The 27,385-nt window shown below is 47.0% G+C and overlaps 4 protein-coding genes across 4 annotated transcripts; 3 read left to right on the top strand and 1 right to left on the bottom strand.

The window, feature by feature from the left end:
• Positions 1-9,895: 9,895 nt before the first annotated feature.
• Positions 9,896-12,018, top strand: ADV1 (Transcriptional regulatory protein pro1; the record flags this gene model as incomplete). The annotated part of the gene is made up of 2 exons (XM_044855218.1): positions 9,896-10,055; positions 10,127-12,018. The coding sequence occupies 2 exons, from the start codon at positions 9,896-9,898 to the stop codon at positions 12,016-12,018; spliced, it is 2,052 nt and encodes a 683-aa protein (XP_044702531.1).
• A 3,670-nt stretch (positions 12,019-15,688) lies between these two features.
• Positions 15,689-16,627, top strand: FPOAC1_010829 (uncharacterized protein; the record flags this gene model as incomplete). Its single annotated transcript, XM_044855217.1, has 2 exons — positions 15,689-15,947; positions 16,002-16,627. The coding sequence occupies 2 exons, from the start codon at positions 15,689-15,691 to the stop codon at positions 16,625-16,627; spliced, it is 885 nt and encodes a 294-aa protein (XP_044702530.1).
• A 1,017-nt stretch (positions 16,628-17,644) lies between these two features.
• On the top strand, positions 17,645-18,931 carry FPOAC1_010828 (uncharacterized protein; the record flags this gene model as incomplete). The annotated part of the gene is made up of 1 exon (XM_044855216.1): positions 17,645-18,931. One exon carries the CDS (start codon positions 17,645-17,647, stop codon positions 18,929-18,931), a length of 1,287 nt encoding a protein of 428 aa, XP_044702529.1.
• Positions 18,932-19,731: 800 nt separating this feature from the next.
• FPOAC1_010827 (uncharacterized protein) lies at positions 19,732-23,513 on the bottom strand (the record flags this gene model as incomplete). The annotated part of the gene is made up of 2 exons (XM_044855215.1): positions 19,732-23,266; positions 23,413-23,513. The coding sequence occupies 2 exons, from the start codon at positions 23,511-23,513 to the stop codon at positions 19,732-19,734; spliced, it is 3,636 nt and encodes a 1,211-aa protein (XP_044702528.1).
• Between the last annotated feature and the right edge of the window lie 3,872 nt (positions 23,514-27,385).

Below are 27,385 nucleotides of genomic sequence, written 5' to 3'. Positions count from 1 at the left end.
CCCTGGTTCATGGGGCGTTAGACTTGACTCGGCGAACACACAAGCTCGACCAGAGTGGGAGATCCATTAGTGCCACACCTGGGACAAGTACAGTAGCGGCCCTAACGGGCGTCTAAGCGCCGGGAATCTGAGCTGCTTGCTCACCTTGCGTAGAATATGTGCAGTACTGTTGAGGGAGGTCGAGCGACGAGTCAACGTACCACTCTCAGGCTGTGTTGAGATCAACATCTCATCCTATATCATTCATCACAGTCCCTATTCAATGAATTGATGCGGATTTGGTGGTGGATGCCCCTGGCAGCCCTCATAACAGACATGATGAATCTGTTTTCTCCCTTCATCACATTGCCCGATTGCCATTTCGTCTTTCCTCGCTTCGCTTTGTGCAGGTTCTCAACACATCCGTACTCTACCGAGTATTACAGCAGCTTTCTTCCTGCAATGGCAAGCTTCTCACGGACCATGTTGCTTCGACATGGAAGCGGGAGGCAGGCCCCATCATCTGCATGCGAAACTCTCGAGTTGATGAGAACTCGCATGGGACAAATACGCTACACTGTATGGAGTGCTCGCATACATATTCCTTGAGACTCATATATTACAATGCATCGGGTTGTAAGTCGTTGGTATCGTTGTTGTCGACGACGTGGACAATTCAGACATCATTTAAAATCTTGCTCAACGTATCGTGTCCTTCCCCTGCGTACAGTGAGCTGCTGTGAAACGTGACACTCTTGCGTTCCTGAACATGAAGCTAGCCATGTGATTTGAGTGATGGAAAGCTGCAAATGCGGGTGAAGGTGGTAGTACGTCCTTGCAATGGCGCATATTTTTCCGACCCTGGAAAGTTCACTCTTCTCTCTCTCTCTTCTCCACGAGGAACTAACTTTTTAACGGTTGTAAATCTTGCACTTATCCTGGAGGCTGGAAGTACCCAACCCATTACCACTCCGGCTTTTTGGTTGTGGGACCAAACCGTTACATTGGGTAATAGTACGATGTGTTCATTTTGACTCACACAAAACGCATTAGCCTTCAAGCCTCTTTGAACTGCACTCTGTTGTTCGAGGTCCATCTCCAGCCCCATGCTCCAGCCTCGGCCACTGTTCGTGCCCAATCGAGCGCGGGTCTCCGAGGAACCTCAATTGGCATGAGTGGACATCGTTCTTCGGGCATCTAACTTCCCGAACTAGGCTGGGCATTGCGAGAACCGCCGACACGCCGCGAGGACTAGTCGATCGTATGTTTTCCCCATGAAGTGCCCAAGTGTCCTTCGTAGTACATAGTATGTATTTGACAACTTGTGCTCCATTGGTGGCTAGAAGAGGCCTTCAAAGGGCCCCTAGATCCTTGAGGTTATGGGCCCACCACGCTGTGAGGCCCTTCGCTTCAGAGGCTGTAGGAGTCCCTGTAAAATCCCTGTCCGATATCTAGTCGACCCACCACCTTCTCGTAACTCCGATTTCCTCTTCAGGTAGTGTGAAGACGGACGCCAATCTTGGCCTTATGTCACTCAAGAGCCAATCGTAATGGTCGATATTTCCTTTGCTCACAGATGAGGAGACAAGAGACGCACGGGCAGGCTAGTGGGACGGACCGTTTATCTTCTTGGTTTGTTTGCTGATCAACATCCATACGCCACGATCTTTGCGCGGTCCAAGTCAGGCGGATCTGGGCGGCATCGTTTGGTTGGCTCCAGGCTCGTCCTGTTTCGCCTCATCCACAATTCGACTATACTTCGCTGACCCCAGACTGGAATTTTGCCTCTTCAATGGTACTATGAGAATTGCTCATACTGGCGGTCAAGTTTGAATATCTTGTCTTGAATCTCGTGTGACTCAAGCGACTGGGGCCAATCGTGTTCACATGGACAATTTGATTTTCCTCATGTACAAATCGCAAGCTATCACAGCAACATTTCGGGGAGAGCGGTGACAATTGACTGATACTGTGCTATATTCCCTGTCGAACTTTATGACTTTGCAACAAGAACAAGACAGAGACGTGGGGTGCGGTGGTGTACAGTATACAGAGTACCGGGATTAGAAATCTAAAATTCTTGGTCACATTGTGAAAGTATTAGCCTGGTGCGGTTTGCCCTTCAAGGATGTCTTGTCAACTAGCAAACAGCCCCAATTCATCAGCTGAATCGGCGATATCTAGGATTATACGCATTGCAAGTGTTGCAATGTGCCATATCCTTGCGTGGACTTTGAGGGGATAATAAACGGCTCAGTCAGCCGAGGGTGAGTGGCTTTTAGATGCGGTTGGCTGGTAATCGAGGTTCTCAGGGCGACTTCATATCCGAGAAGAGTAATGTGCAGTTGATAGCTCTGCGATGAATGTGTCGCTTGTGCGATTGTGATGAATTGATGAGCAATGACACCCAAAATAAGTAAGCAACGTGTGTTTCTGTGCCTGGGCTGAGATGCAATGTGACACAGCATTGATTTGCTGCATTTCCATATTAGACAATGGAAGATCTAATGTTACAGGGTCGAAGATTACGATTCCTCATGCAGCACAACTTACAGTTTTTACAATTGCACGAGTTTTGAATCGTACCTTCCAAACATTGTCGCACAGTGACAGCATTCCATGAGAAAGTGGTACCACCAAGTTAGTACCTGCCCTTTGGATATGAAGCCATGAGGCGTAGGTTTGGCAAGTACGACAAGCCATCTTACAACTCAACTTCCTTTTTTTTTTTTTTTTTTAATTCTTGCTGTAGGGTAATCCTGCCAGAATTATTGCTCTACAACATCAATTCTCGGCTACTAGCAGCTTCACTTACATGGGTACAGAACATCTGCTGACGTGTGATCGAGACTCTGGAGTCATGGTGTTCTCTTACCTGGTAATTAACTTACAAGCATTCAATGTCTTGAATTGCTTCGCCTAATTGACGATAGCATGATTCTAGTCATGATGCCATCCAAGATGTCGCCCTGGTACCCAGAGCCCATGATGGATAATTTCTTCTGAGACCCAATAGCCTTTGATTATCTCACATAGCGACATCGATTGGCCTCGCGTCCGTCAATCGTAATTATGCGGGGCTATAGCCGATCCTCCTCTAAGCTTGACGGTAAGGATTCTTTGTCTGTGCGCTCTCATCTGTCACTCAACCCTTGCTGATGCCCTTGTCAGTACCCAGTATTGAAGTCTTGTTCTTTTTACCAATTTCTCAGTCGAATGCGACAGTGATAGCTACTCTACTAGGCTTGACCCGACGGACTTCGGGAAACAAACACACATACATCAAACAATAGTGGCTTTAGATCCTTACATACGCCAGTGTGGGCTAATGTTTCGTTCCCGCTTTGCTTCGCATGCCCGTCCAGCCTTCAAGTGAGGATGCCTTGCATTGAGGATCAGACCGTGGTCTTTTGAGGCAAGACTCGTCTTTGTCGACACTCACCGACTGTTCTGCCCACTTCCACAACGCCATATCCCATACCGGTGACGACGACGATAGCTGTCGTGAACTTGAAGATTCGAGACATTCATTCAGGAATCCGGATAGCCAAACACCACAACAATGTCTTACACAGCCATCATGGTGTCTCAGTATGGAGTTGCTTTTATCAGCTCCCCCGGATTTAGTTGGATGGTAGGATGGCTTCATAAATTAGAGAGCGGCCGACCAGAAGGCTGGAAGCCGAATAGAAAATGGCACACCTGCGGACAAAAGCGCTGTCTAGCAGTACATGACGGGTAGCTGCTTAGTGAGAAACTTGACGACGAGGATTAAATGCAGGTGATGAAAAATGCTAGGCAGTCAAGTTGGGCATTATCCGAGTCCCTAGTCAATACGCACGAGATCGATTACTATAGTACGAATTGTCAACTTCGAATAGCAAATCCGAGGTGTCATCCATCATCGTCTGCATACATACTATACACAGTGAGCAGTCTAGAAAGCATCCGACAAATACGGCAGTCGACTCAAAACGTCATATCTGAGTTCTCGGTTCTCATTTTTGTCATGCAACCCCCCCGGCATCACATCACAGTGTGCATGTGCCCTTCTAATCCCGGTCTGCACCAATCCCTCCAGCCCTCTGCCTTTTCCTCACCCTCTTGGTCTATCCACTTCTGCTCATTAACGGTTTCGGCACACATCAGATCCCACAGATCAACCAATCTGTCATCCAAAGCTCACTTCTGCACAATCTCACATGATGTTAGACTAATGCGACCTTCTTCACCACTGTGGATGGCGAAATCACAGGTCGCATTATGGGTGAGCTTCTGGAGCTTTGAAGAGACATTTGAGCAGCGGAACCATGTCCAACGAGCGAAATTCCGTATTTGGAGCTATGACAGGGAACCCGGGCGGGGGAAAACGATAGACAAAAATCGGAATGTGGATGTGAGCAAAGCCATGGAGGTCTGCATATGCTCCCCCACCTCAAAGTAGTACAATATTTCTTTTTCGACCAGGCTTATCTGATGAGTCTTGGCAGCTAGCCCGGAGGCTTTTTTTTTTCTCCTCTTCGTCTGAATGCTGAAATGGCTCGTCTTCCTTGACAGAGGAACAAGGGCCCTTGCCAGCTGGAGCCTCGATCTACTGTATTGATTTTAACCTTTACTCGGCTTATGTTGATCATGTCATTCTCGTAACTTGCTTATCTTTCTGTTGCCATGATTTCGGAAGAATTTTCTGGTCCAGGTCATCAATCGTGCAATAAAGTTCAGCCTGAACCGAGATTCTTGATGATCCTGGATATGCGTTTAACTCCCGTCAAAGTTTGGACCGGCCCGCCGCCAGGGACAGTAAGTTCTATCCGCGGACCCTTCAACGGCTACGGAAAGGCCCACAAACGTTTATAGTGGTGTGCAAGTCAGAGCAACCAACACACAGTGAAGATTCAAGGCACCAAACTCAATTTTGGGCACAAAACAAAAGTTTCTTCAGCCACACAAGGCTAGACTGTCTACGTGAACAGACACATGGATGAGACTTTTGACCGGACAAAACCTTCGCCCCGTCACATCGAGATGGACCGCGTTGTGATGGTGGGTGAGGGTTGAGTGATATCAAGCCAGGGCTGAACTGTGACATTTGAGGTCGGCCGCGAATTGTGGTCCAAGCCGACAGGGTAGACAGACAATCGAGTCAGGTAGAAAGAAACATTGCTGGCTCATGGGAAATTGGGACCCATTCCGATAAACATAGAGTTATGATGATGTTTGCACAAAGTACCACAATTCGGTTACATTGAAGGTTGTGATTACCACGTTGGTTGCTGATCAAAATGTTAAAATGTCCGTGAACAATGGGAAGTTGATTAACGTGCCAGGCAATTAGATTGCGGAAGACTGAACATCCGGAGAAAAACCAAGATATTGATAAACAGGAAGCATTAGGGTAGGCAATAAGAGGCAGATCTCCAAGTCAACAAGAACCAGGCTGTTGAGGAGCTGAACAATAGGGGACAAACTGTAGTGAGGCGAACTTGACGTTAGTGCGAAAAGATTGTTCCATAATTAGCCCAAGTCAGTGGAAATTTTGTTCGCATATGATCAAGATCATGACCAAATTATGCCGAAATGCTGCAAGTAATGAGGGCTAAATTAAAAATAGACGTCAAAGTTGAGACAAGGTAGTTAGGTAGCCTCAGGGTATCAGAAAAATTGGCCGCTGTAAGCCAAAGAGACGAAATCAGTGGGCCACTTTATGCTCTTTAGACTATAGCTCCTAGACTACTTGTTTTTGTAACCTATGACTTAGGAGGACATTTTTTCTGCTACCCACTAGGGTAGTTAGTTATTAGGATGTGACAAGATGTGATGGGATCTGCTAGCGCTCGGGTGGTGGTGCACTTGCTGAGGTAACATGATTAAGCGCCGCTATTTAGCCCATATTTTATGACCGAAAAGAGAAGATGAGGGGCTAAATGTTAAAATAGGAGCGAAGGGCCAAAGTCTCCGGCTCAGACGGGTCCTGGGCCCGACGAAGAGTCGGTTCAGTCGAGTTCAAGTTGGTTTATCGAAGAATGGACCATGGAGCAGGGAGCAAGGATCAGGGATACTGCGGAACGAACAGACTACCAGAACGACCAACAAACGGAACCGACCGGCAGTGCTTAAATTGTACAGTAGCGAGCGGGGACGATATCAATGACTCGCATTGGCGGGGGAGCTATATATCCATGACTTCGACCTAGACTGGAGTTGGACTGGCTATACTCAACTTGACAGACGATAGTGTGATCCTCACGGGACGAGCGACCTTTCGTGAATAAGATGCTGAGATATGGATCAATGTTAACTAGACTGGGAGGCTCAAAGAGTTTTCAAATGGCCCGTGTTTCTTTTGGCTAACTCAATTAGACCAAGAATTATGGACAATGCTATTGTGAAGTGCACCGTGTATAAGTTGATCAGTTGTGAGTTGAGATAGGTCACAGTCGGAGGAGACGTGACGACCATCAAGATAGGCTAATGTACCTTGTCATGCGCAATTGATGATCCGGCTCAACCTTCAATTATATGGCCTTGCATATGTACTTATCCTTGAATGGTGGTGTAGGAGGGTCTCGAGATGGTTGGTAGTTGTGAAGGTATGTATCAAAGCTAGCTGGAATTGGAAGAGGGACGCTGATGGTCTGACTGTTGTTTTCTGCAGTGTCAGCCTCCTCCGCAAATTTAAGCAAACTCTAGATAAGATTGATATTGGATCTCTTGTCCTACCACCACCGTTCAACAACCAACAATGACATAGTTGACACCTCAACAACTTCCTTTTCCTAGGATCAACACTTGATCAAAGCATCGAGAAGACCCTGTGCAAGCAAGCAAGTATCCGCACCTACGTAGGCCGTTATTGCCCGTCATGGTCCGCTTATCACATCATCTCTAGCCCAAGGCTGTCGAGTTTCCCCGCTCGGCTCGGTGTTTTGTTGATCACTTTGAAGAACTAGGATAGTGTCAGGGTCAGGGTCTTGCGCTAGGACAGGACAGGGTAGCCCCTGGAACGGTCCTAGAAGAAGAAGGCAGAGATTATCGTCTTCTGACATCTGATTTGTCCAAGCTACAAATGTCCCCTGTCAAGCTCGCTGCGGCCCAGGGCCAATCCAGATCTGAGGCCGGGGTACAGGCGCATGGCCGCTAACATGATTCGGGATTGGAGTACAATCTTACCCCTGCTCCGCGGCAGGAGCTCCTCATCGGTTGGTCCCGTCCCATCACGCACTAATGCAAACGTGTCACCCTCGTCTGTCGAATCACGGACCAGAAACGCTCTTTCTCCAACGACACTACACAACAGTTACATGGCTAACAAGGCTCCTTGCTCGGCCAGTTCAGCAGACCGATTCTTTTTTTCCCACCAAGTGACAGCAGAAATCAATGCGACCTGACTTAGTCCCAGCAGAACTCTTCAACCACCTCAAGGCACTCGTATGTACCCTGACGAGTAGTTAGACGAGCTAGGGGCCAGGAAAAAACAGGGGAGGGATTTGGGTGCGAGATCAGCAATTTTTTGCTGCAAACCCTTTCGCTGTTTTTCTTGACTCCGAGCCCGAGTACGGCGCTGTACAACACCTACAATACAGCGCTCACGTCGACAGCAGCGTAGGTAATAATAGACAATGCCTTGTCATATCCACAATTATCGTTGAGGGTCGGGTACATGCCAACAATACGGTGCACAGCAGGATTCTGAGTATCGACTGCAAAATGCGCTGCATGATTTTTGAAAGCCTTTTTCTTTCCTTTTTGACACTTTCTATTGTGGACTTATCCATCAGGATACAATACTTGTCTCAGTCAAGGATAACCCCGTCAATATTATTGGGACGAGCTGAGAACCCATCAAGACATGCCAATGCGCGTCTGAACCAGTTCCTCGCTCAAAGCTGCAATGCAAGATCCCTTTCAACACTCGTGACCTCGAATTACGGAATATCTTTCGAGACCCACGATCACCCCCGCGCTGCCAGACGTCACTGACCTGACCCCCGGTCCCTAATTCACGATACATGTCCTACCTAACCATGTCGGCGTGCTATCGAACTGGAGACTTTGTGTTGAGAGGAATTTGATACGCTGTCTATGGGGCTTCTCGACCCGGCTACGGGCAGCCACTTGCAGGTCTGCTGCATCCATGAGGTCTTTTGCCGCTCGACCAATCCCATTGTTGACCGCCTCTTTGACCATTCTATTCGTCAAAAATCATCTAGGCACCCAATAAGGCATTTCATTACTGTCAATCTATGTCAGTTATGTCCTAGAGCCCGACAAATCCCAGCCCGTCGTGGATCACCTTCGAGTTCCAAGACTCAAAGCGTGAACCGTGACTCGCAAGGTGTGAATTTGCTCAACGGCCCATGGCTACACTAATTGCGACTGTTTAATGAACCCATCTTAAATGCGACCGAATAAACTTTTCAGACTAGCACAGTACAAGCTCTGGCAGTTGAGCATGGAACGACCCTGCCCCGTTCGGCCGTTCATGCTACGGACCTTGATAGAGGATGCGAGCTAGTGGACGAATCCTTGTGCCACTTTTGGCATTTCCCCTCTCCGGTGTACTCTGCGCATATGCATGTGCGATAGTCCGGTGAGCTTCTTTATCAGTACCATGGTGGGTGTTACTGCTTCTCGGTTTAGAACCAAATATTGGTAGTGGTCAGGAAGCGGCCCATACTGACTACAACACAGATCGGCTGCATGAAATCTGGATCTACAAAGATTCGGATACATGTTGCAAAAGGCCAACTACTCAAGATACAGTCTAATATACCAAAAGAGATTTCGACCTAATTACGGATATGGATATATTGGATGGTAGGTAGTTGAACTGGGGATGATCTGCCTCTAGTCAATGTCTTGGTCAAGTGGATGGCCTCAAATCAAATCAGAAAGTCAAAGCTCTCCGCCTCGCATGTTCTCCCGTGAGGAGCTAGATTGTAATGGGATCCAACCCCCCTCTTCGATGAGCTCTTGGTGCAAGCAGAGTGGCTGCTTGCCATGGCCATGGACAACTGGATGGGCACACCATGCGCGACTTTCCTCTTTGGACTGCAGAATCCCTGCTCGCCCTATGCCGTCTTGTGCACATCTATTCCTAGAGTGGAGATCTGATGGACACAGAGAGACTATCTTTGACCGACTCTTCTCATTGGCTTCTCTAAGCGCAGTCGCTGGCTTTTGGTGCCATGGCAGACTCGTTGTGCATGATGCAAAAATAGCAACACATCGATGGGAAGTCATGATCGAATCGACGTGTGAAGGGCCGCGAGAGAAGCGGCCAAAATATAAGGATTTAGCCCTCCAGCAGCCGCCCAAGAATTTAACCCTCTTTCTTCATCGTGTTGTGTTCAGAGATCCCAAGTGTCGCCAAAGGCTCTCTTGATCCCCTTTCCATTCCTCTCTTACCGCCCCCCCTCAACCACCTTCTACTCCTACATCTTTGTTGTTGCAAACAATCTCCAGTGAAGAGCAAGCCGGACTTGCTTTGAACCAGTCAATCTTTAGACAATTTCCGAACGGACGGACGAAACGAACAATCACAGTTGTGCTTTGATAAAGTTGGCCTGGCTGCCACTTACACGACTGCCCACAAATTTCGCTCAGAGATCCATACTGATCCTGACCGATACAAAAAGACATACGCTAATTTAATTCTCGACTTGTTGAAACGGAACATACAAACTCGGATTCGATATCCCCCCCGGTCACGTTTCTCAACGCCCAACCTCTTGGCTCTGGGAATTTTGCTCCTCTCGTCTACTCAGCCTTTCGAGCGATCGACTCCACACCAGAGTCAAGTACAGTGCGCAAGTGGTCCCTGATTGCACAGTCCCACTCCCCCCTTGTACATCACACACCCCATCCTGGTCCCCTAGCACGCCAATACTCTACGGACCAGCATCGCAGCCTACAAATGTCTACGCTGCCCCCCGATCATCGCAAAGGCGTCTCGCGAGCTTCCGAGAACACCGTCAACATGACTGTATCTCAGTCAACAAAGGCCAAGCCGGCCTCAAAAGTCAACAATGGCAAGCCAAAGACAAAGACTCAGATGCACCGTCGTTCAAGAACAGGTACGCTCAATAACCATTAATCACAATGAAAACAAAAAAAAAGAACTTGAGCTAACATTTCACTTACATAGGTTGCTATACTTGCCGTTTGCGACGCAAGAAATGCGACGAGGGAACCCCCATGTGCACAGCCTGCAAGCATCTCGGCTTGCAATGCGAGTATAAGCGACCCATGTGGTGGAGCAACAATGATATGCGAAGGAAGCACAAGGAGGACATCAAGATGATCATCAAGCGCAAGAAGCTCTCTGAAAAGTCATCCCACAACATCCAGAACTCTGTCACCAGCTCTCCTCCTGGCCTCACCCACTCCCTTCCCACATCAGCTACCTTCACAGATCCCCTCGACCGCACAAGATCTGCTTCCATCGACTCACAATTTCCGGGCGCTTTCAACTTCAACAGCCCCCCAAGCGGTAACGAGTATGGCTTTGGTGCGCCAATGCACCCCGAGTTCATGTTCGGAAGCTATTCACCATATGAGATCGATGTCAAGACAGAGCGACAAATGTTTGTCAACGATGTCCCTACAGTTCGCGAATCTCACATCTCCACCTTTAGCACTTACCACACTCCTCCTCCTGCTGGCACTGTCCTCCCTCATGGTCCTTTGGATGGCGAGTGGGCTGAGCAGGTCTTCCAAGAGCGCAAGCAATCCCTGTCAGAAGAGACCCTCAACTGCAACTTCTTCGACTTTTCACACGGTCCATCAACAGAGTCGAGGCAGATTCAGCTCGAGCTTGATGAGAACGACCAGAGCCTATTGGATCACTTTATCCAATTCGTGCTACCAACAATCTTCCCTATTCTCGAGTCCAACCAGCACTGCTCAGTCGGTTCTGACCTCGTTCTTCCCGCTCTTCAATCCAACAGTGCCTACCTTCACTGCTGCCTGAGTGTTGCTGCCCAGCACCTCAAGTCGCACACCAACTCTCCCACCGAGGACCTTGACAACGACATTATGCGACACCGCTATGCTACTATCTGGGCCCTTTGCGAGGCACTCAAGAAGGACGAGAACCACCAGCAGATTCTCGAGGCTACTCTTGGTCTCATCTTTTTCCAGTCTGTCGTCGGCCGATATGATGATGGCTTGCTGGACATCCCTTGGCACCAGCACTTCCAGGCTGCTATCAGCCTGGTGCAGAAGCTTGATCTTCATGGCATGGTCACTGATCCTACCCGCGCTTCTATGCAGACCCCCTTCAACATGTCTCTCTCTGCATGGATTGACATCCTTGGCGCTACCATGAAGGGTCGATCACCAACATTTGCCCACACTTATCGCGAGAAGCACCTTTCTCAATTCAACCCCAGCCTTGGCCTGCGCGAGCTTATGGGATGTGATGACCGGGTTATGTACCTCATCTCTGAGATTGCCTGCCTTGAGTCCCTCAAGAAGGACGGCATGGATGACTTCACCCTCTGCCAGCACGTATCTGCCCTCGGCGAGCAAATCAGCTTGACTGAGATGGGTGATGCGGGTCCCAAGATGCCCTTCAACGCCAACGGCAGCCTTTCGCCTAAGCAGCTCTCCAAGAACATGACCATGGCCTTCCGTATCGCTGCACGCATTTACCTCTGCAGCTTGGTCCCTGGCTTCAACCCCCGACAACCTTCCACCATGGGATTGGTTGAGAAGCTCACAAACGTGCTTCAGCACATTCCCTCGGGACCTAATGGATTTGACCGCAACCTGGCTTGGGTCTACCTCATTGGCGGTTCCACCAGCGTCCCTGGTAGCACATTCCGAGCTTTCTTCGAGGACCGCCTTGCCCAGCTTGGCGACTCTGCTCGATTCGGCACCATGGGACGTGTTTCCACCCTCTTGCATGAGGTATGGGCTCAAAATGACAGTCTCGCGGGTGTTGCCACACCCGGATCGACGACTGAGGCGGCCCAGCTGCACATCCACTGGCGGGATGTCATGGAATCCAAGAGATGGGACTTTTTGTTGATCTAAGCATTGCTTCTGCCAAACCTTTTTTCTTTTGGCTGGCCTACGAGGGGTAGTAGGAGCAATGCTGGGTGAAACCATCAAGACCTAATCTAACCTTACCCTTTAACTCCATGAAGGCAGCCAGGGTCACCTCATCAGGCGAAGCAGGCATTTGCCAGCCGTCGAGGACAGACTTGACCTTTCATTTTCTTGTCTGTTGTCCCGAAAGGGCAGAGACGTCTCTTTCTTTCTTTACTTTTTTATTATTCACTTCATATACCATGATACCTACTGGGATGGGTTACTAGAGGAAGCCGCAAGGCGTTTTGAGATGGAAGTGGAGTACAAAGAGCGACACTTGGACACACCACTTATCTCGACACATTTGAATACAGTTTGATTGGAGGGGACGAGGCGTTACGGACATGCATTGGATGATTAGCGGGCGGAGAAGAAGCATGAGAAAGAGAGTCATGACCATATGCAGGAACAAATGGGGCGGCAGCAGGATGCCGTGTTATATGTTAGTCTATTGGATGTGAACGGCCGAGTAATTTGAGACTCGGAAACATTCGTTGCTGTTTTTTGTTTTTATCATGATACCAAGCGGGCAATGGTATAGGGAGAGACATGGTGCATGACAGGAAATGGACGCCATGTAGGATGGGATGGGATGACGATGATACGAAAAGAGAGGCTCTGGGAAGCTGGACATGGGCTAGCTCCCAGACAGGATGTTTCATGAAGAGGGTGGTATACGATATCCAATACCTTGCTAAGATCAAGGTTAACAATGAGACAAAGCATATTGCTGCTACATTTGGCATTCCCTACTGCGAGCGAAATGTGATAATAACCTGATGAGTAACATCACTCCATATGTGAGGAGCCTTTTGAGGTCGGGCTGCAAGTATCCTAAAAAGGGATTCCAAGACCGAGAGGCACGGCTGGAATAGGAATTAATGCCTCGCTCTGATTAGATGATACTGACCACATTCGATGGTTCTTTTTGTTCTGTGCTTACTTGTGAAATCCTTGTTCCCTGGCAAGTCAGCATCATCACACCACAAAAGAGCCGGGGAAGAGGAGATGGTGCATCTTTGTTCTGTGGGGGATGCGTTGAGGAGGGTATGATTGAGGGGGGTTTACGAGATGCGGCCTCGCACGCACTGCAGTATAATGCAGGTGTTTTTTACAGGTACCGCAATGAATTAAGCAACACGCACGTGCTTTTGAATTGAGGCCTTCTTCATTTTCCCCTTGTAGCGGATGCAAAGAGAGCATTGCCGTATGCAATGTTATGCTATGCTATGCTATGCCATGCTATGCCATGCTATGCCATGCAAATGCAAATGTAAATGCAGTGCGAGTATACAATGTGGAAATAACTTCGTTATCTATATGAACCTATGAGCCATCTACAGAAAAGCCTCACTTTGTTTAACAGAGTCCAACACATGCAGCTTCTCATACTTGGGCCGTCTGCCCAATGCTGCTGTTGCAGTGCATTATAACGAGAAACCACAGATAGGAACCAACACAGCAACGCAGCGACGGAACCAATCGAGAAAGAAACACGTAGTCCACTCTTGTTAACCTATTCCCGAGAACTGCATGCAAGCAGTCAAAAGGAAAAGAGAGAAAGAGAGGGGAGAAGGCGAAAAAGCGAATACGCTTCTGCTGGCGATTTCAGGGCTTTGGGACAGTGCGTAGAGTAATTGGCTCTGGTGACTTACACGCCCCCCTCAGGTTTTTCCAGCAATTTTTCGCATACATATTATCGCAGGTATCATCAGGCGTGGACTCAGTTTTGCCTCTGCCGAGGTCTAACTTGGTCTAGAAGGGATCTGGGATTTGCGAGATGCATTTCTGCGAGAGGGAGGAGTCGACGGCCCAAAGTAACGCGACAGGGATGTATGTTTTTAGCGAATGAATATACAAGGGACGTGGATGATCGGGCAGACAAACCACAAAGCGACATGGGTAGAATAGGCCAAGCTGCGGGAATAAACGAAAAAAAGAGCATCAATCCATAAATCAGTGAATATAGGGTCCCCTATAACCCTCTATAACTACTTAGGTACCTCCTAGTGAGTCATTTGAGTTCTAGTAGGGGTCTGCAGTTGAGTTGCTGTATGGAGACAAGGTGCGATTACTTGTTTATTGCTCACACAGAGTAACCGAAACCTTATATAATCTACAAAACCTTCCTTTAATTAACCTATAAAATTACCTAACTGACCTTTTTAAATTCCTATCTTTAGTTATAGTAGTATCTTAACTATTACTATAGCCTCTTATTATATATTTTTAAGCTAGGCTATATATAATCTATCTTTTAAGGCCTTTAAGAATTCTTTTTATTAATAAAATAGATATTTATTATTACTAAAGGCCCTATCTAGGGTTTTAAAAGCTTCTTTTTTAATCTTTAGTTAATTAATTAATATCTTATTTTTTTTAGCTTTTTTAATTAAATTAATAAATTTAATTAGCTTAATTAAATAATAATTAAAAAAGGCTATTTTAATTAGCTAAATAATATTAAACTTATTAATATTTACTATAGCTTTTACCTCTATATAAATACTATTATTATTTATAATTATATTAATAATTAAATAAATAATATAATTAAAATAAATTAACCTTTATTTATAGTAATAATAATAAAACCTTTATAAGCTTTTATATATAGTAGGTTTTAATTTATTTATTATTTTATTATTATAGCTAAAGTTAATTAATAATAAGGATTAAAGTCTAGGTAAATTAATTAATAAGTAAATACTTAGTTTTTTATATTTAAAGGGTTTAAAAGTAATCTTTTAATATCTTTATATTAAAGGAAAGATAAATAGGTTATATAGTAAGTATTACTTTTATATTTATATAAGATTAAGGTTACTCTAAGAGCCCTATTTTTCATAATAAAGCTATATCTATCGATTTCACATTAGACTTCGAGGGATACCTATATCAATTATCAATCAAGTATGGAGACAAGGAAATGCTGGACAAGACAACGCATTGGTTATTTGTTCTCGTGACATGTAAAGGCCAGGGTCATTGATTCATTGATTGGCCTTTGTATTCTTGATACTAGTTTCAGAATATGTTGTTCAAACCTTGCCTTTTTACACGTGATAATTCCAAGACTTCATCCTGGATTGCTTCACTACACGTCAGAGTAGAAGAATGACAAAGAGGCAGCCCGCAACCAGGATTAGATAGATCAGAGACAGCTGTTGAACAAGTGGCTTTAGACGGGCATAGATAGCCCTTGACGTAGTTGTTGAGTGAGTGTCTTAGTTAGCTTGGCTTTAAAGCTTGGATCCGGGTGACAAAATAAACAAGCACCATTGTCATCAACATCCAGTTTGCAATCGAACATCATACCCGTTCTTTGGTCTTGTTGTCTCTTACACGGGAAGCCTTACTTATATGATCTTGTCTTGGTGTACAGCTATCTCAATGCAAGTGGCATCCTATAACAAGATGACTGAGCTCGATGTACACAACATCAACTCTCAACAGTTCTCATATAATCTTGTCCGTATGTTAAAGTTAAAGACGACGTCAACGGCGCTCTATATCGGATGAAACGGCAACGCCCCTCTTATATAAACGTTTTAGGTAGATCGAGCCATGTTCAACAGATGGATACTCCAATTTGAAATATTCCTATGCAATAATGGCACATGATCAAGATCCAAGAACAGGCCGAGCCAGCAGCGACGACAATGATGGTGCTGATTACAACGAGGCCAGCATTGGGCTCATTTCAGAACAACCACGGGAGGGCAAACGCAAAGAACTATGCACAAAGACATTGTTGATCATGCTTGTGATTATGTCAAACGTCGTCTGGATTGCTGCGATATCAGGAACTTGGTATAGAACTCGAGATATGGTTGAGAGGTGCGAGAGCAACAAATATCCTGCAGATTTTGGTATGTGTCTATCTCATGATTCCAAGTCAGGCCGTTGATTAATTGTTGTATTAGTTTCGAAAGAACCAGTACCGCTGAAGATGAAGACAACCAACTTTGATGACTTGTTGCGCTACAACACAACCAGTCACCAAGTCTATCGAGAGATGGATCCTTCGCTACCTCAATACTTTGGTGCTCCAAGTCCAGCAATCGATGCAGCGTGGGAAAAGCTCCTCCGCTACCAATATCCTGCTGTCAGTGATGAAGAGATAGCGAACAACCCAGCTCTGTCGTTTGCGTCAACAGACAAACACCCAGCCACTGGTAAATACTATGGCGCCCTCGACGTGTTTCACAATCTGCATTGTCTAAACATGGTGCGAAGACACATCGACAAAGACTATTACGGAGGAGGTCATATGAAGAAGAAGAAGAGACACGGCAAAGGAATGAGTATGGAGAGTTCCTTTGACGCTGCTGCAATGGATCATCTCTATCACTGCATGAACCATATCCGGCAGAGTCTTCAATGTCGTCCGGATCTTAGTCCTGCTGCTATGCACGTATTTTTGGACACGGATGGATCGCAGTTTTTTCTGGGCAACGCAAAGAGTCATTCATGCTATGACTGGCAAGGTATCATGGATTGGGCTGAAGCAAGGGAATCGAAATTAGGTTACACTCAACCTATTGATTGAGTCATGGTTTTGGTCTATTAACTGTACCTTAGTACCTATACCTAATTCCGAGAAGGCTACTGCTATTAATCCTCCAATGTAGTACTGTATTTGTTTAGTCATTCATCGATGATTAGGTATATGATTGGATCTGAACCCAAGTTTAGAAAACTACGCGCCCATCTTCAGCGCTTGGCTATTGATTGCAGCGCCCGAGACAGGGGCCCTCCACCGCTAGAAATTTACTGGCCTTTAGCGGTCAGTAATTGAATCCAAACCAATCAGCGACTTGTTTCGCCGCGCGCTTAACAACTTCTGAGACTCCAACCAACCACAGCATTTGGCTTCACTTAGACCAATTATTTCAACCATGGCAACACTATCGTCAAACATCTGGCAACGATGGACCCATCTTGTACTTTTTTCTTTTCTAATAGTTCGTTCTATGTGCATAGCCTCGCCCCAGCGCTTGTCGGGCGACAGGCCCCGGACACTCTCTGTGACTGGCTCTCAGCATCTGTATCCAACCGCCCAACAGCCTTTACTGCGGCAGTCGAGCCTGAAATATCGTGGTTGAATGGGTCGAGATGGTCCTCGACGGGCAAGGCGGCAAGGAAAGAGAGAAAGAAAAAAGACTATTCATTGTGGTGAGATGAAGTGACCTCATGGTCTGGTCTGGTCTGGTTTCTGGTCTCTAACCTGGCTTTGTCTGCCGTTGTTCTCCCTCTTTTACTCTTTTGCATTCTTGTTCTTCGTCTGTATTTACTGTTCTAGTTCTTCACTTTTGTCTACTCTACCAAACAATCAAACATAAACACTTGTTCAGCTGTTTCAACAATCCGTCTTTGTCATACGCGCCGGTTGTGTTTGACTTGACAAACTCATCATTGCTACCCCCATCTTTTTTCTCACTCTGCATGCTATAGCATCACTTACACACTCTCGAACCAACAACAATACTAATACCCGCTGCAACATCAACTGCAACTACTGCAACAACGACAACCAACAACCACTTACATAACCAACAAGCCAAATATGATTTTGGCTCAACTTCCTATACCCTTACGGGTTCTACTCATCACAGCTATCTGTGCCTCCACAACCTCCGCTCTACCAGCTACTCGCATCTTCGCTCGTGAGGATACTTGCGATGCCGACCAGACTTCATGCAACAGCGACATTGCAAACTTCTGCTGTCCCAAGGGTAACTCATGTCGACTCCTCGCCGGCAAAACGACAGCAGTATGCTGTCCAGAGGGTCAAACCTGCAATGTCATCCAACCCATCACCTGCGATATCCGAGGTCAGGACCAGAAAGAATTCCCAAATGCACCCGTCAAGACAATAGTTTTCAATCTTGACCTTGAGAAATGCGGCAAGAAGTGCTGTCCCTTTGGATACTCATGCAAGGACGACCAGTGTGTTATCGACAGCGACCAGTCTGATATTCCAAAGGGTGCAGAGCTTCCCAACGAGACCTCTACCCCTGTCCCCAGTGCTATAACCACAGCTACTGGGGCTGTTGAGACCATCTCAATCAGTGCTGCACCATCCGCGAGTGCTGAGCCTACAGAAGCAGTTGGAGCTGGGTCAGACAACAGCTCAGACTCCGAGAGTGACGGGGATGGAGAGTCCAAGTCTGACAACTCAGGTCCTGCAACAACTTCCATTGTCGGTGGCGTAGTAGGAGGCTGTATTATCCTCCTTATCATCGCTATTGTCATATTCCTCTATATCCGCCGACAAAACAAGCGCGAGGCAACAAGTTCAGAAAAGGGCGGCCACATCTACGGCCACGGTCGACGTCTCAACAGCGACGTCTCCTTTGGAAACATCATCTCCGAGCCCATTAGCCAACCCAACTCGTACCGTGCCGACTTCATCCTCAAGACACCTTCTACCCAGCGGACAAGCATAGTACCTGTCCCTGCTCGCCAGGTTTCCAATGCCAGCACTCGCTTGCAACCTCCCCCTCCTCGTATCCGCATCTCAATCCCCAACCCTTTCGACTCTCCCAACCCATCTCCCAATGCTCAGCCTAGCCCTCCCGATAACGAGGAGTCTCTCCGCCATGGGAACGTCCGCCTACCGCCCATCCGCGCTATGAAGGCGTCGTCGTACTACAGCCGTGAGCCTTCTGAACCTGAGCTCCAACGTGAGCCGAGCACTGAGAACATCGACATCTTCGCAGATCCAAGCACCATGGTCAAGCCTCGTCCATTAACACGAGCAACGACTTTTACAGATCTGATGGACGAAGCCGATCTCGGCGCTGTGCGCAGAGGGAAGCCTTATGTCCCTGGAACAACACCCAGGATCTAAAGATATCACATTTACTCGTACAATTTCCTTCAAGTCTTATAGAGTCCCCTCATCTCCAATAGAGATTACACACAACACCACCTGCAGCGCAGGATGGGGTCCTTTCGTTTTGTACACATGGCAACATGAACATCTAGATACGCCAGGACTGGCTCTGGCGCTGTGGTCGCACATATGGGGTGGAATAGCTGTTGTTTATACCCTGGGTTTCTGTAAAAACCCAAACTACTGCTTTGTTTCTAATGCTTGGAATTTTCCTGTCTGTTTAAAGAGCTCTACCCCAGTTTGAATTGATATGCGAATATTCATTCATCTTGTTTGTCCGACTGTACATAAAAGTAATAAGACAAAATAACATTGGCAAAAACCGTGGCCAAAAAGATGTGCAAGTATCAAAAAGATGTGTGTATGTTTGATAATATATAGTAATAAATATGAACTCGAAGCCAAATGGTTCCCATTATCATAACCCTTCTCAAATTCTCGCCCTGTCTGCAGTGTCGCACGTTCCGTTCACCGTTTTTGTTGACTCCCATGTTCTCCAAACCATGATAAAGCACGCTATACCAGCCCATCACACAATGTAAACAAAGTGGCGAGTCAATTGACAAAGGCCGACGAGAGCCAGTGTTGCGAACAAAGGAAACAAAAAGACAAGACTAAAACAAATGACTGTAACGATTGGGTATGTGTGTGCGTAAGTAATCAAGATCCAAAACATGCCTTTATGACGCCAATACCGGGCTATTATCTCTTGTTCGTCCTCATTCAATGTAACCAATTTGTGTATGCATCTCTGCTCACATGACGATGCATTTCCTGTCCTTGTCCTTCTCCTTTTCTTTCTCGCCGGAACCAATCGATATATCGGTCCACCCAGCACTGCTTGCGGCATCTGCTGCTTTCTTTTTCTTTTTCTGCTTCTTGGGTTTGGCTGTCCAGCCCCGTTTCTTAGCATCCATGATATTCTTAGCGGCACTTCGCTCAGCACGACTTGGCCTGCGATTTACTGTTGGAGATGTTCTTGTCACTGGTACCGGAGGAGCATTTAGCCACGCCGGCACTTGCTGGTTTGGCAACGGCAAGGGCAGCACTGGTGGGTTACCTCCATGGGAGGAAGCGATACTGTAGATGGTTTCAAGACGCTCAACCGTCGGCCGCTGGTTTGACCCAGGAACCGGGCGCGGATGCCGAGGGATAGGAGCTAGCAAGGGTGTTTCGTTCCGCCGGCCAGATGTTTGGCGGCTGGGCAAATCAAAAGCGCCCGACACACCTCTAGGAGTACTAATAATAAGAGGTTGATCGGGTTCAAGATGACTAGAGCCTGACGGGCCTGCCGACATGGAGTCGGGCATGGAGTTCGATATGTATCCACTGCCATCAAAACTTCCGACAGGCCGTCTTGGAACTTGGAACCCTCCAGAAAAGCGTCTAGGATTGCCCTGACTGACCCTTTTGCTCAAACTCGCAAGCTGGCTTGAACTGGGCAGAGGGGGGAGACCTGATGTGGACTCATCTTGGGCGGTTCGCTCAGCGGGTGCTGACAGTGGGAATGGGAACTCATCTGCCGGGTTGACAATAGGGTCAGACTCAGGGCCTGTAACCCGAGGCCATGTTTGAGCGTTTGACAACCGCCTTACTCTGGGCGCTAAGTCAGCCTCAGGTTGGGTCACAGAAGCGGCAACTGGCGCAGGCTCCACATTGACCGCCGGCACTCGAGGACCTGGGCCAAAGTGGTCATAAGCTGAGATGTCTGTTTGCAGTGGCGTGTGTAGTGGTGACGGTGAACCATCTTCGTTTGTGGAATCAGCAGGAACCACAGCTCTGGACGTAGATGTAATGGCCGACACAGCTGACGAAACTGATGCCTGCCGTGCTCTTGCCTCTGAAGTCTCCTCTGTGGATTGAGCCACTGGCGGTCGCGGAGAAGCAGGAGGGGTTACGTCGTAGAGATCAGCATCCCTATCCTGCAGGGGCAACGAGTTTGTGTTCATCTGGGCTGTTTGAAGAGCTTGCGGCCGACTGACAGCATTTGAATCGCTCACTGCAGGATGGGCAGGCACACTCTGGGACTGATTCCCACTCTTCGAGTCGGCAGATTGAGAATTGCCAGAGGACTCATTTGTTGTCTGAGTTGGCAATGCTGGCATGGGGGGTATGGGAATAGGGGCTGGAGAGGGGGCACCTCCAAGTCCTATAGGTGCAACAGACGGACCACGCATGAAAGCTGGCAAATCTGGCCCTGGGTCATCTTTTTGATAAGGTGGTGGGGGAGGCACCCAATTGTCCGCATCACTCTCGTGTGGATGTTCTCTCCGGCCGTCGGCACGACGATACTCGATGCGTCGACCATCTGCTGTTCGAGGATGCAGAGATCTATCCACTGCGGCGGCAGTCGCAGCACGACGGAGCGTTGTCTGTGAGCGAGGGCTAGCATGTGCATACGGAGCATCCAACGCCTCCATCTGCTCAATCGTCGGCCCATCTTCACCATCATCAGGACTTTCAGGCTCGACTACTCGTCGACTGGCGGGCTGGGCAGGAGGCAGCCCAATCCTCCGGGGAAGTAGAGGGTCGTCATCATCATCATCATCGTGTGTATTCTGCACAATTTGTGGAGCACCCGGTACCTCTGGAACATTAAGAGTCACACGCGGCGGTCGTGAAGCAGATGTAGCAGCTCGAAGCAAAGACGACCCGCCACGGCCACCTCGCTTTTGAGCAACGGTCCTCCGTCGAACAATGGCGACCTCTGTCGCAAGGTCACGTTGTTCTTCCTCCAACACCTCGGGGTGAACAGTGCCGACTTCGATAGTGACCTCGGATTTGACCCCATTGGAAATTCCATAGTCAAAATCCAAGAGTGTAACCCGACCCCCATCCACAAAATCCATGTCTTCCTCCTCGGTAACCAGTCGTGGGGCCCCAACTCCCCTTGCAGTAATTACCAGTCGCTCTTGGGTGGAAGAGCTGCCGTAATTTGCAACCCATTTTACTGTCTTCACGTCTGTGACTTCCGCGGCTTTGAAGCCAGAAATAAAGGTGTTCCTCAGCTTGTCGCACAACATTTGCCATTTTGGCACTCGACCACCTTCGGTGTCCCTTGCTCGAGTAGATGCCCGCCGCGAATTGCCACTACGGTCACTGTTTTGCCGTCCGAGGCCAGACGACGAGCTATCATTTGACAAGGATGAATTGTCTGGGACTGCATCCAAGTCTTCCGGGACTCCATAAACCCAGACCTCCTTTCCTTGGAATCCGACTGACACCAAGTCACCTCGATATGTCGTAGCTGGAAGCGTTGATGGAATAAGACTGGCTTGTGAGGATGCGCTCGGTACTGGTCCTGTAAAGTATGTCGTCCCATTCCTGAGATCGTCGATTCGAACGGCTCGGAAAGTCTCGAAACTCCGATCATAAGTGAAAGTCCAACTCGCTTCCTCTTCGTGTCCGTCCTGAAGCAGAACAGCGTGACTGCAGTCTCGGCTTGTGTTGGGAAACAGAATCGATGTCGTCCATAGGGGGCTCAGGTTATCTTCAGACATGTGAGGGCCGGGGTCGTAGTATGGTGCCGTGATAATGACAGTGCTGGGTGGTGCAGAATGAATTGTTGTCCCAAGGATTTGGGTTCCGTCAAAAGAAAAGGATAGAGCATCGACGGCATCGCATTTCACAGCTCTCCGATCAGTAGACAAAGCTTCAGGTCTCAAAGACGATACCTCAATACCTCCTTCATACGCTGCCGCCAGAACCGATCCGCACGGTGATAGAGCAATGGTTCGAGGAGTGTTGTCAAGAATCATAGACTGCGCTCTTTTGGGTGGGCTCTGTTGTAAGTCGTAAAGGTCAACCTGCATCTCGGTAGACAAAACAGCCAGGAGAGTGCCTTTATCGTTGATACATGCTGAGACAGGCCGGCGAAGTATCTTGAACTCCCTTTTCACTTCGAGGCTGTCCCCCCTTAGATCAATCACGTAAATCCTACCCGAGTTATAGGCCAGAAGATGGTGCCCTTTGGGAGAGGTGCTATACTGCATACCCTCGCCTCCCGGACATGAGGAAGAACTGATGGACGTTGATATAAGTTTGAATGTTGTTTCCTTGGGTCTTAGATATGCCTCGAAAAGGTTCCTCTTGACTTCTCGTGCAAATAGGCGGCGTAGTTCAGGAAGTTTGTCATCGTCGCATGGAGGGAGTGCGGGATGGCTCGCTGAGTATGAAGGGCATGTTGATAGTTGGTGACGGTAGAGATGAGCTCTCTGAGAAACCGCTCTCCATTTACGGTTGAGGAGTACGAGGGACGCGAAAGCGTTGGGATCGGCAAGTTGGAGTATCCTGGTTGAGAGGCGCGAGCGTTAGCACATGATAACAGAATACGGGGTCGTGCCTCGACAATCGATGTTCTGATCGATTATCGATGCGCAAAGACAGATAGATAATGGGAGCAAATCTCCTGGTAGAGGTGCCCAGGGACTACTCACTGCTCGATGATTTCGTCGGGTAGGCTGTCAAAGGGCGGAGTTGGAGGAATGGGCATCTTCTCAATGCTCGAGCGACGGACGTCGGTTACCGACGCGTCCATGACGCTTTGTCGCTCTACGTAAGGAAGCCAGTGAGCATATCAATTTAATGAGTCACAGCAATGCTTGTTATAAAGACACGATGCGTTGAAAGGGAGGCGAGCAGTCGGGGAGTTTGTTGTGATAGATTGTAGATGCGAATTGGTTGTTAGGTCTGGACTCTTTGAAGTGTGGCTGAGGCTTCCTGACTTCTCCAAATTTGGGCTGAGACGTGATGATGGCGGGTCTTTTTCTTCCTTTGAAGGAGGAAAGGTATGGATGGATGTAAGCACTAAGCAGAGACACCTTGACCTACCTACAAAACAAAGACCGCTGAAATGTACGAGATATAATATCAATGTGAATAGGGATGCCTTGAAAGTTTGGTACATATACGAAAACTTGAGAAAGGGAGACTCGTTCACAAGCGGTTCACAAGCGATCAGCGTCCTACCCAAATTCAATTCACCAAACAGGCTCCATGGCTGGCTGGCTGGCTGGCTGCTACCACTATCACTATCACCCCCTGAATTCAAATGTCGAACGAATGGACATGTACATTGGCTGTCAGGCTGTGTAGTAACGAACAGGAGCGCATCCTTGTCATCGGTGCCTACCATATTTGGCATACGAGACACATTAATCGTTTTCTTTCAATAAAGACCTAGCTGAAGGCGAGAACCGTCGACTGCGAAGAGCTTTATAGTTAACAATACGTTAGTAGGTCCAGTACGAGACTTACCTGTACTATGATGGGTATAAGCTCTGAGATACCACTATCACTGTGCTGTGATTGGTGATCTCTGTTTGGGTCAAGATGAATTTACTCCACCTGTCCAAGCTCAGAGCTCTCCCTGTCTTTTTTTATATGGTACGTCTGGATCACCTCGAGGCATATGGTGTAAATCGTGAGCAGGCAGGAAATATGACATTAGATACCAAAAATGTACTGGTCATAATGCGAGGGAATACGTGGCTTTTTCTAATGCAGATAATGGGCAGCTGGTTTCAATAACCACGGGAGAAACGCTCCATTGCAGGACCAGCTGAATATGCAGGGTGAAACCTCCAAATTACAGCCACTAATAAGTCATCCAATAATCTAGACTTCAGATGATGTGAGATCCACGGAGTCCGAAAATAACAAAAATATGGAGGCTTGCACTATCTAGAATACAGTGATTTACTACATAGGAATGTCTGTTGTCTCGTCACCCCACACACAGCCTAGCCTCGAAGACAACCGATCTAAAACCATGTCTTCCTATCGTAATCTCGCAAGACACATTGTGCCTAGTAAACGTTATGGAAGCCAAGCCTGGGTAGATGAATGAGACATGTAGCAAATACCGCAGATGAGAAACATCGTGGTAGCAACGGTTGTCGTAGAATAGGTAGTTATTCTCTCGACCCTCTCAATCGCCAGCGCTGTTCTCTATCGTGCCGATACGTTGCGTGCGCATCTTCGCAACAAACTCGAGAAGAGGGAACACAAGGCCCAATCGCATCAGGATAAATGATACAGTACAGTTGGTTCGCGTGTTCACTCCACCACTTGTTTATGCAGCTTAAATGCCGATGTCGCATATCACACCATCATTCTACTATTGGATGGATGGATGAATGGATGTATCCATAAGCAGTGTTTGTCTTGTTCTCGTAAGGGGGCCGTTTGGACCTCCACATATAAAACGCTTGATTGAACGAGAGTATCTGGTATGCAGCACGGATGTTGCCGAAAAGAAGCTGTCTCGACAACATGTTGGTCTGGATGCCAAGATGTGTGATTTTCTCCACTGACGCCTTGGCTGCTTGATTTCAACTGCAACTTACATAACTTGTTTACCATGGAATACAAGCTAGTTTTTATTACTAATATGATGTGTCGAACTTATTCACTAGTATGCAGGACTCTCAAATGGAATATTTTACTCTTGTGTGCCGTTTCTTGGTAAAACTTACGATTGCGTAAAACTAGCCAACAACTGTTGGTTTTATAAGCATGTTGTGTAACCCTCACCTTGCCCCATTATGGTCGTACTCGCTACCGAGGCGAGATCTGCTACCTACCTACCTACCTATTTATTATTAGGTCATAATCACGCATCCGACATATGTACATACTATCTGGGAGGTAAGTGCCTCTGTAGTGAAGATGGAGTGCGATGCCCCATGCCAATCAGTAAACATTCCGATGCCAAGACTCATCTCTCGTTACCGATATAGCCATCACCATCGATTGTTACTCCATAGAATACTACATCGCTAGTATGGGTATAAACACAACTGAAAATTGAGTCCGAATTGATAATGGTTCCGGGCGTGGGATGTGACAAACCGAGTCCCATGTCAATTTCTGGCGTTTATATCCCTGAAATCCTATTCTAAACGCGGGTACTATGGGTCATTATCTATTAGGCTAAACTATTTAACAACAAATTTAGAACTGCCAATAAATCTTGGCGTTCATCTACCTAAAAAGTATCCAGGCATAATCTTGCTTGTGATGTGATGTGATATGACATGATATGATATGGCCTGATATGATGAGACTGTGTGCATGTGGGAATCGCTGACATGGTCCTAGATCAAAAGAAAAACATCGACTAATGCATCTTGTCTTTTCTAAAATCCTTCGTATTTGTCATGCCCCTAAGATACCTAGGTACCTAGTTTTCCTGATGCTTAGTACAGTTGCGTGCAAAAGTTCCAACCTATTTCAAAATTCCCCGCGAAAAACTACTAATTCCTACTTTTTAAACCCCTTTTAAAAAATACTTATAAAATAGAAGGATTTATATAGTATTTTTTATATATTAGTTTCTTAATTAAAATCTTATATTCTAAAGAGCTTTTTTATTTTAAGCCTTTATAGAGATAGTTATAAATTTTATAAATAATAGGGGTAAATTTTAATATTAAATTTATACTAGATTTATTTCTAAAGTGGTTCTTTATTTATAAGCCTTTATTTAAAATTAAAATAAACTTTATAAAAATTCTTTTAAAATCTTTATATATATATAAAAGGCTAAATTATTTTATTAGATTTTTGTTTAATTTCTATCTATTTTATAAGTATATTTAAATTGCAGTTAAAAGTTATGGTTTTTGGTGAGGTTTTTGGGGTCAGGTCGGAACTTTTGCGCGCCCACTGTAGGTACCCTAGTTTCACCGTTGGGTGCGCAGTAAAGTCCGGATATAACAATCTAAGCTTATACGAATTTCCGATCAAGCCATTTCGCATGTACCTTCCTCATCTCTGATAATAGGCCGGGTTTAACAATCTGAGCACCTGCCCTACCCTGACAGCCTGCCTACTGCCTGCCTGCACACTGCTGCACACTGCAGAAGGGGCACGGCCCGCTCGTGCTTGCCCAACTCTAAATTATCCTTCATCCATCAACATTTCTGTAGGCAGACAAGACAGGCAGTACCTTGGTAGGTAAAGATCAATTCATTGTTAACCTACCAAGGGAAACATCCTAACTGCTTAGGTATGATTACAAGTCTCGTCGGTCCGGCATGCTTTCCTTGCTGCTACACTGTACTGTGGATACGGTACTAACTAGGTACTGCTATTGCATTGCGGATGCGCAGCGGATACCTCCATACTAAGCAAGGTACCTTAGTACCTAGGTATAGTACGGAGTCCAATGCTACAGTACCTATGCACAGCTCGGTTGCAGCGGAGCGCACAGACGGACAAGAGACCCTGCAAAAAGAAAAGGATTAAGCTCGATAGCCGATGACGAGGCCAGACTCTGCTACCAACCACCGATTCAGCCCTGCTTCTGGCACGCTTGGCATAATGTGGAAATGATATGGAAGCTTGTTAGCTTCGTAGATCGTCTGTGGGGGTTGCAGAGACATGTGGGAACTTGCACGGATTGCA

The sequence above is a fragment of the Fusarium poae genome, chromosome 4, assembly GCF_019609905.1.
Source record: "Fusarium poae strain DAOMC 252244 chromosome 4, whole genome shotgun sequence".
Lineage (NCBI taxonomy): Eukaryota > Fungi > Ascomycota > Sordariomycetes > Hypocreales > Nectriaceae > Fusarium > Fusarium poae.
The sequence above is the reverse complement of the archived record's forward strand: the minus strand, read 5'-3'. Positions and strand labels throughout refer to the sequence as shown.